This window comes from Pecten maximus, chromosome 1, assembly GCF_902652985.1.
Source record: "Pecten maximus chromosome 1, xPecMax1.1, whole genome shotgun sequence".
Classification (NCBI taxonomy): domain Eukaryota; kingdom Metazoa; phylum Mollusca; class Bivalvia; order Pectinida; family Pectinidae; genus Pecten; species Pecten maximus.
In genome coordinates this window covers 46,793,058-46,804,000 of record NC_047015.1, presented here as the reverse complement: position 1 = coordinate 46,804,000, position 10,943 = coordinate 46,793,058, and the positions used below count along the sequence as shown (strand labels likewise).

General features: G+C 34.6%; 1 protein-coding gene across 1 annotated transcript; it reads left to right on the top strand.

Moving 5' to 3' along the window:
* The first annotated feature begins 7,831 nt into the window (after window positions 1-7,831).
* LOC117335580 (filaggrin-2-like) lies at window positions 7,832-10,457 on the top strand. The gene is made up of 2 exons (XM_033895677.1): window positions 7,832-7,957; window positions 8,944-10,457. The coding sequence occupies exons 1-2, from the start codon at window positions 7,910-7,912 to the stop codon at window positions 9,661-9,663; spliced, it is 768 nt and encodes a 255-aa protein (XP_033751568.1). The 5' UTR covers window positions 7,832-7,909; the 3' UTR covers window positions 9,664-10,457.
* The last annotated feature ends 486 nt before the right edge of the window (window positions 10,458-10,943 follow it).

Below are 10,943 nucleotides of genomic sequence, written 5' to 3'. Positions count from 1 at the left end.
CAGCCAAAGACATTTAAAGACGTGCCAGGCTTGACAGAGTGAAGAGCTCGTCATAATGCGCGATATACAATGTAGATGAAATTCGTAAAAAATGTTTTCCTGTCAAACACAGAAAAAATATACAAACAAACATATCATAATAGAATTCTGAAATCAAAGCTAAATGGTAATTTGAATTAATGCAATTCTTTATCAATGTTATAAAACATCAAACGTATTCCATGTTCTATATTCTGGTATTGTTATATCTGACTTGTAAAGACAGTTACTTCGTAATGTATTGTGTTCCATAGGAGGAATCACACTCATGAAACTCGGGCAGCTAAACTGCCAGGAAATTTCTAGAAGAGTGACACAGATGTTCTGTTGGTTAATCCAAATGACTGATATCAGTACTTCGAGCTGCCACACTAATGATATCGTTAGTCCGTACTTAAAAGGTCAACAAATGAGGCGTACATAAACAGTTTGTTGCAATTCCCGAAGTGTAGTTAATGAATGTAAAAGCATGTGTAACGAACACCCAGAAAGATAAAAAAAATATCGTATCCTAAACTGTCTCAAAGATGACTTTGAATATTGACGTAATCGGCAAAAAAATGCACATGTGGATTAAATTTTGTAGAATTAAGATCCACACCCATATTACAATAAATGAATATGCTTTGCTTGTATGTTGGTAAATGGTTCCCTTTAACCTCTTTATCTGTTATCAGGATACTCCCTTGAATGACATTTCAGATTTGTTGCCGGATTAACCGATATATCATTCCACTTGTGTCAAAGATCAAAATTAATGCTAGCTGGTAGAGATTCTTCCTGTGTGTAAGTTATGCTGAACCAGTCAGTCTGTCTTGATTGGACCAGAATGTACGTGATCGTATGTTGACTTATAGTTACTATTCGCATGTCCTCAGAGCAGCTCTTACCGAATAGTCCGATCAATGAAGCTTAACATCATAGTCTAAGTGCTCTAAGGGAAAATGTGCCTCCTAAATAGTGCTTCACTTTTGTTTTAAGTTTGACCCTTGAAAAAGACCCGCTTTATTATTTCATGTGGAATGGAAATTCTTTTTTACTTATCATGACAATAGAATTCCATTATCTGTTATTGTTTGAGACATGCTTATAATGTTTCTTAATGAAACAATTGGTGACAAGCTATTTGTATCCTGCAATTTTACGTTCTATGTTTTATATGCAGGTACACTTAAGACACTATATGCTGTCGTTTTCCTAATTTGTATTTTTGTATGAATATGTATTTTGCTTATATTGCGTAGCCATTGTATCTATTTCAAGTTTTCATATTTGGTTTTGTCTAAATGTATATGTCAGTATTCTCTCAACCGTATTTAGTGGAAGTTACATGTGATTAAATGTTAAATGTAACAAACACAGAATCTCGTGTCAGATTATCAATGTATAAAAAAGTAGATAACAATTAAGGAAATATTTGTTGTGATCAAAACAAACACTTATATTTGCATGGATTTCTATGATATATTCATGAATATTTGAATTTTGATATAGTCGTCAGATATGTCGTCGACTGTGTTAGTTTTCTTTGTCATTTTATTTCCTTATAAGACATATAGTAAATAGCATATTTGTGACGTCACAAAGCTTGCGTTCTTTTGATAAATGTAAAATTGTATATTTAGACTAGAAAATCATTGTACACCCAGTGTATTTGTTATGGGACATTTAAATAATGTGAAACTAATTTGACGTGATATCATAAACGTAACGAAATCATCTTTAAGGATTAACAAAGACATTAACACCTTTCAAAACAACTTGAGACTTAAATACAGTAAATCCAAAATGAATTGCACTGCATCATATAGCTGTTTCATCCTTGTTGGACTCATAAGTGATGTTGAGGGTCTAAAGTGTTAATCATAAGAGATGACCAAAACCTTGAATTATGTCGAAAAAAATGTAAAAATATCAAAGGGGAGGTGCAAAAGACACATCTTTCAATAAATTTAAACATTTTGAATATTGGATTTTAAACGTTATGTACATTTTGAACCATATCTTAATTCAAATCAAGTTTGTTCTCAAAGCTGGTTTTTCAATACAATAATAAGATGTGTTATAATTTTTAATGAGTTGTCTCCCATGCCCACCCTACTCTGTTAAACATTTATTTTTATCAGACCAGCTTTAAGAGGTATCACTTAATGCTGAACTGACGATAAACAGACCAGGCTGTAAACAACATAATAACCAATATCTAAAATGTGTCAGAAAAAAAGAAAGAAGGGGAAGCTGCTATCGTTACAGAAGGCAAATATCATTAAAGTGTCTAGTGACGTAAACGATGCGTGACGGCCGACAGGCGTATAACAATAGGCTATCACGAGTGCGAGTCATACATACGTACAGTGGCTGGCTGTTCTGTTAACACTCACATCTTAGGCACTTTATTTATCAAGTTATGTATTGTGTGGTAAACATTTCAAATATAAATAACCAAAATCTTTCCAGATTTAATTTATTAGAAAAATGTCGTTTTTTCGTTATTCACTAACTTTTTCATTTCCATTTTAGATGCCTCTCGGAAGACTATTATCACATCAAGCTATTGTTGCTTCCTACCGATCCTGATATAACTAAGATCACTAGGCTGGCTAACACACCAACTGAAACACCCAATCCAAAGGGTGATACACATATACATCACAGACATGTTGATATAGGCAAGGGATTATTTTAAACCCAGAGATAATGATTTTGAACACCAGTGCCAAATCCAGAGGAAAACTAGGGCTAGGTCATCGCGGGGCCATGACAAACACAATGATAGGCTCAGAGACCTCAATAGTCCTGGTTTGATGGGGGAACTGGTATCATCAGAACTACATACATTGTAGAATATCACTGAAATTATCTGTAAGTGTATTCCAACAACACCAACATGTAAACAAAATAAGTTATAGTAAGAGAATGCATTATAATAGATTTAGTTTAGAAGGTTTACAGGTAATGTTTGCATGATGCATCTTATTCATAGCTGAGACTGCTTCAATAAACTTACTTATGGATACTATTACAATCATATACTCAAAACAGCAGCACGTAGTGTACGTATTATTGGCCAAAAAACAGAAAGGAATACTAGCCTAGGGTTATAAGGTCACTGTGTGTGAGTTAAACTTCAATGACCAATACACAAGGTACTGAAATTTCTGTTCTATAATCAAACCCCGCTGACACACAAAGACAAAAAATAATTAAGATTGTTTTATTATCATTATGTCATTAAGAGGAGAGGGGGTTTAGGGCAGAACATTCACCGTAATCCCTCAGTCACATTTTTGTTAAAACATCCTACATTATATTATTACACTGTGATGGTTTCTACATGGTGTTTACAGTTTTCTCCAACTACATACAAAGTTTTGTATTACCCTTCATATTCACACAGAGATATACGTATTCATACAGAGATATACGTATTCACACAGAGACCTACGTATTCACACAGAGATATACGTATTCACACATAGATATACGTATTCACACAGATATACGTATTCACACAGACATACATATTCACACAGACATACGTATTCACACAGAGACCTACGTATTCACACCTAGATATACGTATTCACACCTATATACGTATTCACACCTAGATATACGTATTCACACCTATATCCGTATTCACACCTAGATATACGTATTCACACCTATATACGTATTCACACCTAGATATACGTATTCACACCGACACCTACGTATTCACACCTAGATATACGTATTCACACCTAGATATACGTATTCACACCTAGATATACGTATTCACACCTATATACGTATTCACACCTAGATATACGTATTCACACCGACACCTACGTATTCACACCTAGATATACGTATTCACACCTATATACGTATTCACACAGAGACCTACGTATTCACACCTAGATATACGTATTCACACAGAGACCTACGTATTCACACAGAGACCTACGTATTCACACAGAGATATACGTATTCACACAGAGACCTACGTATTCATACAGAGATATACGTATTCACACAGAGACCTACGTATTCACACCTAGATATACGTATTCACACAGAGACCTACGTATTCACACAGAGACCTACGTATTCACACAGAGATATACGTATTCACACAGAGACCTACGTATTCATACAGAGATATACGTATTCACACAGAGACCTACGTATTCACACCGACACCTACGTATTCACACCGACACCTACGTATTCACACCCAGATATACGTATTCACACCGACACCTACGTATTCACACCGACACCTACGTATTCACACCTAGATATACGTATTCACACCTATATACGTATTCACACAGAGACCTACGTATTCACACAGAGATATACGTATTCACACCTAGATATACGTATTCACACAGAGACCTACGTATTCACACAGAGATATACGTATTCACACAGAGACCTACGTATTCACACAGAGATATACGTATTCACACAGAGACCTACGTATTCATACCTAGATATACGTATTCACACAGAGACCTACGTATTCACACAGAGATATACGTATTCACACAGAGACCTACGTATTCACACAGAGATATACGTATTCACACAGAGATATACGTATTCACACAGAGACCTACGTATTCACACAGAGATATACGTATTCACACAGAGACCTACGTATTCATACAGAGATATACGTATTCACACAGAGACCTACGTATTCACACCTAGATATACGTATTCACACAGAGACCTACGTATTCACACAGAGACCTACGTATTCACACCTAGATATACGTATTCACACAGAGACCTACGTATTCACACCGACACCTACGTATTCACACAGAGACCTACGTATTCACACAGACCTACGTATTCACACAGACCTACGTATTCACACCGACACCTACGTATTCACACCGACACCTACGTATTCACACAGACCTACGTATTCATACCGACACCTACGTATTGACACAGAGATATACGTATTCACACATATATACGTATTCACACAGAGATATACGTATTCACACCGACACCTACGTATTCACACAGAGATATACGTATTCACACATATATACGTATTCACACAGAGACATACGTATTCACACATATATACGTATTCACACAGAGATATACTTATTCACACATATATACGTATTCACACAGAGACCTACGTATTCACACAAATTTACGTATTCACACAGAGATCTAATAATGAATTGGCATCTAAAAGGAAGAGAATCTTCAATTCTTCAGGGGGCTCACAATTAGCCGCCTCTTAATTACGACATACCGTGAGATACAGCGGGTATATTTTGTCCCCCACCCCTGTAAGGGTGGTGATTTTATGTTTTCGACATCAACATCGGTGTGGGATTTGTGGTTTCGACTGAGTTCCACAGAGATTTTGTTAATTGCGAAACAGAATAATACAATACTTATTTTATTGTTATGACGATAGCATTAGTATTTCTATATAGTAAATAGCATATGATGCATTTTACATTAAAGACATACAATATATAATATCCGTCTGACAACAAATAAAATCACAAAACAGATACCCGAAAAAAATACAAATACGAAACAAAATCGAAATAAAACACAAACAATGACTGTAATTATTTTCTACAAAATATCACTTTAGGGTCTTGGTGATTACTTACGCCGTCAAATGCAGCAAATAAACATAATCAACTGATCTAAGATATATTGAAGAATCTTTGCAGACACTAATTTAAATCAGATTAATAATTTGGTCGCCGTTTTCAATGTTATGTAACTGAAGCTTCAGACGCTGGCCGCACAACACATCAACTGATGATACTAGTCTTTAGTGGAGAAGGTTGTGTAAAGCTGCTTTAAAGTTATTGATCAGTAAAAAGGGTGACCTTAAGGTTGTGAGGTAATTGTTGTGGAGAACTATTACCCAGTATTCATTTCAACATATTTTATTGTTTAAAAATATGGTCTGAATACCAGGCAAATATTTATCTTAAAGTTATCTCCACAACATGATACATTAACAATAATTACAAACCGTATAAGGTATGTGAATGAACATACAGTGTATATTGAAAGTTAATTGCTATTGAAACTGTTCTCGATCTCCCAAATAACATCTTGACAATGAATTTTCGTGAAAAAAGAAAAGAAAGAAAGAAAGAAAGAAGAAAAGAAAGAAAAATATTTCGCCCAGATGATTAAATTCATCATGAAGGTTATGGTTATAATCCAGATATTAATTGAAAACTATTAATTGATATTTACATCGAGTATTACGTAACGCTACAGTATATTTTATTAATGAGGCAAGCAATGCCACAACAATTGAAGGATGGCAGTAATTTTTCCATTTAACACAGACAAATATAGTCCGGTAATTGCAAATAAACACTCTTTATCCTTAATGTACAATACATTCTTTATTTCATACAAAGGAGGCAATAAAGGCTGTAAGTTCCTTTGATGTTTTGTATGGAAGCCGTCATAGATAATTCTGACCTACTTTTCTCAACGGTTCGTGACTACAAGAGAAAAAGTAAGACTAACAAGCTTCATCAAATATGAAATAAGATAGTATTGTTCTCCGTTTATAGTACACCAAGACAATACAGAAAAGACCAGTTTCATAAATATTTCAAACAGAATGTGATGGTCCGTTAACAGATGGTCAAGAAAACAGTATCCTTTGTTAGGAATATATACGTCTGTAAAACAAAGTTAAGTAACAGTACGTATCAGAATGTGATAACCTTTGTTTGTGTGGATTTCTGGTGAGAGAGATTGAAGCCATACCATCATGTTCTGGCTGTAGATACTGGTATCCCCAGGTCGCCACATCACAGGTGTTAATCTCACATCTCAGCTAATCCAGACCTTTGATCAGGTTCCATAGGATGGGAGAAATCTAAAAAAATGTCGATGTATTGTTTTAAGTACTAATAAGTATAACGGTTTTCAGAGGACGTTTCGTAAGCTTTTGTTGAAAACATAACAAATGATAACAATGATAACATTATTAGTTGTTTATCCTTTCTCTCGCTTGCATACTGTCGTATATTTCTATAAATAGATAATAATCCTATCGTAGTTTTAATGGTATTATTCAAAGTTTTGTTTTAACCGTATGTAATGGTTTGGAAACTATTTTGTAAGGGCAATGAATGTTCGATATCAACATACAAAACTCCATTTGGAACACCTTTTCTCCTAGTCCTCAAAAGATTCGTATCTCTATTTAGTCAGAATTTCAAAAGTATATGCTATAGAATGGTATGTTTTAAAGATCATTCACTTGGATATTTCATGATTGACCGCGAGAGATAATAAGTCCAGATGTCTATGACAAATGGCCCTCCTTCAAATTTCTATATTAATGCTGACATCGACCTTCATTGATCTAAATATAGGACGGTAAACATTAGTGTCCAACCAATCACTTATCAGGAATCAGAATAATTAAAAGGAAAATGTGCATTATTTTTTAAATTATGATAGTTTTGTTGTGTGTGTATAATTTTGTTGTATTGCTACATCATCTAATGGTTTTCAAGACATCTTAATGTGTAAAAGATAAAGCGTGAAAATATATATTAAAGCTTAAAATTAACATAAATCTGCAAAAACCTGTTTGACATTCCAAGTAACCTCGTGATGTTGACTGTACAAGACAACGTGATCTTTATCGGCATCATGTGAGAACGTAATATTGCTACCTTGTTATATTATAGTGAGTCTTGTGACACATCACCTGATCATACACGTGGGAAATAAAAAAAAAATACATAAAAATAGTATAAACTTGGTTACAGGTAAGTTGTATCATTCGCCTTTAAACATTAGCTGTAGACGGATTTACAACTGATCAAGACACAAGTTTTTTTTAGGCATGGCAACTGAAGAACGGACAATTGTGGTGGAGCAAGGCTCTTCATCGGTACGAACTTTATTATTTACCAGATGATAATATTCTGTGTAGGGCTAGAAATGATCTCTGAACAAATAAGAAACGAAATTGGTTGTTCTACTTTTCATAAGAGACTTATCTCGCATATTTCAATTGTTTCTCCTAAAGTCATATGTATAGGTATCGAAACAAAATTTTGTATCTTTATATTTTTTTCCGTTAAGCGGTTTTTACAATATATTAGTTTAATGTTGGAATTTTTTTTTGCACGTTTATAACCTTCACTGATAACATGTTGGAAAATCGTAGAACAGGTTTATTTTCAGTAAATCATCAATTAATCCAAGGGAATTCTATTGAAACAACTGTTGTTTACTTTGATTTGTGGCAATTAAATATTTTTAAATCAATCAATCACTGAAGAAGATATAGACGGGAGAACATTTTGACCCTTTACGCCGTGCGCTCCTGCTCATAAATTTTTGGATAATTACTTTTGACCAAATCTCTTAAAGAAGAAGCATAAGTTTCTGTTCTCGTGAGCTTTGAATCAACGGTTTAAGGCTTTTTATCTGATTATACATGTATATAACGTTGTTTAACTCAGTAATAATCAACAATGTATATTCACCTCTGAAGCTCTCGTAACAAAAAGAAAAACAAACAAACAAACAAAAGCAAAAAAACATTGAATATCATTATGACGATCACAAGTTCTATTCTCGTGAGCTTTGAATCAACGGTTAAAAGCTTTTTATCTGATTTTACATGTATATAACGTTGTTAAACTCAGTAATAATTAACAATACATATCGTGTACCCAGTGATATTCACCTCTGAACGTTAAATTAATGTATGATGTTAACGAACAAAAAGGCTCTAGTAAAAAAAAACACACAAACAAACAACAACAAAACAAAATACAAAAACAAAAACAGAAAAAAATCTAAACAAAAAAAACATTGAATATCATGATGATGTTAATATGATTGAAGAAATAAATTTCTGTTCTTCAGGACAATACAGAAGATGAATCATTGTCGTCTGACAGTGACGGGGACGAGGTAGAAGTGTATACACCATACTCATATCAGGCCACGGTACCGGCACAATGGTCATATCCAGCCATGGTACAACCAGGTCCCTACTACCATGTCCACGCCACCAGAAAGGGGAGTCCATCACATGGCCACCATCACGGGAGAAGACGTGACAATGGAGACCATGGTCACAGGAAGCACGGCAAGGAGCGTCGTCATGGTAAGCAGGATGGTCACGATCAGGAGCACTCCGATGACCAAGATGAACAGGATACTGAAGGTCATCACCATGGCACTAGAGGTCACCACCATGGTTCCAAAGGTCACCACCGTCGTGGAGGACATAAACACCATGGAGACGGCCACAGATCCAGGCGGGGAGCACATGGAGGAAGACATGGACATCGCCGCCATGGGAACCGTTCAAGTGAAGATGGGTGCGACCTCGTCCTCAGATGTGTCGATGTCCATGACTTCAAACAAGAGGAGGTCAAGGTCACAGTATCAGGTGACAAGGTGAAGGTCAAGGCTGTAAATGATAAAGGGGAAATATCGCGAGTGTTCAAAGTCACCAAAGATTACGACATGAGCAAGGTGCGCGTTTCCAGATCATATTCCGGTGTTCTTAGAGTGGTTGTTCCGGCCAAAGATTCGAGTGAAAAAGTGGAGGAAGATACTACCACACAGGAGCCGTGATATGCCTAACTACCGACTACAGCTTAGGTAGTCTGACAGGCACTTGGCCAGCGAATTATTAAGTGAGAAATTTAAAATTAATATCTGTTCACAATTCCGTTTTTTATTATTCCTATGTGTGTATTGTGTACTACGAAAGTTTGGTTTATAGTAATCTGGAAGGTATTAAAGACATGTATTCCTTATAGTCTAAATCTTACTAAATATAAAAATTTACAAATGGCAGATTATTTACACATATGAAATATATCTTATTTACTTGATTGGATATGAATATGAAATGTTGAATATGAATATTAAATATTAAATATCATAGAAAATGTTAAAAGATTAGAACACAAGATGAGTTGTGAAACATTAGCGCTTTTATTTCTTCTTCATATGTTTTACAAAATGTTGTTTTACAAAAAGTTTTGTAAAACATCTGAAGAAGAAATGAAAGCGCTAATGATTTAGCTATAACTTATCGTGTTTCCACTATATTCACGCTGGGCACGGATATACAAGTTTTATCGAATTCATATTTACAAATTATGCAAGTTCATACAGTATATAGATTATTCACAACAATGTTGTATCTCAATATTGAAGTTAATATTGCATAAGATTCGTGTATAAAATATTGAATATAAATAAAGTTATACTATAAAATGCACATTTAACCATCCACTGTATTGTGGCGGTACTATTTTCGGACATTAAATATTTGTGTTAAGGTGTATTAAAGTAGACTTCCGATTATAAACTCATTATGTTCATTTTTATATTTAGTTTTAGTCGTAATACAAACTTTTTTTTAATTTAAACGCCGACTTAATAGATTATCAAAGAGCGTTTTATATGAACACCATTCCCTAAAAGAAGGCATGTGGATAATATGTTTCTGCTTTGAAACCACAGGCGTCTGATTATGGTTAGTATTAATGGGGGAAATATTTGCCCCTACTTCTACTATATCGACGAGGTGTTAAACGACAAGGTGTAGTAGGAGTACCTGCTAATATTATTTTTCGGCATAGCCATATAATATTCTTTTGGCCCGGATATGACGCGACAGGTGGCGTTACAGGTCAAGATGAAGTATGTGATTGGTCAATGTAGCGGGAAATGCAAAATGCAGATATGCAGTTAAAAACGAAACAAAGTTAAGATTGAATGCAAGCTGAATAAGTGGATGTATCCTTTCAAATGACACATTGATAAAATTATATTCCTGATTCAAATACAGTCTTATTATCGCCAAAAATGATTCAAACTGATATAATTTTGTTATCCGTGCT

Excerpts from the sequence above, each read along its gene's own strand:
- LOC117335580 (XM_033895677.1), top strand. The coding sequence starts at position 7,910 with ATGGCAACTGAAGAACGGACAATTGTGGTGGAGCAAGGCTCTTCATCG. Across the intron at positions 7,958-8,943 it reads TGGAGCAAGGCTCTTCATCG|GACAATACAGAAGATGAATC; the intron begins GTACGAACTTTA and ends TCTGTTCTTCAG.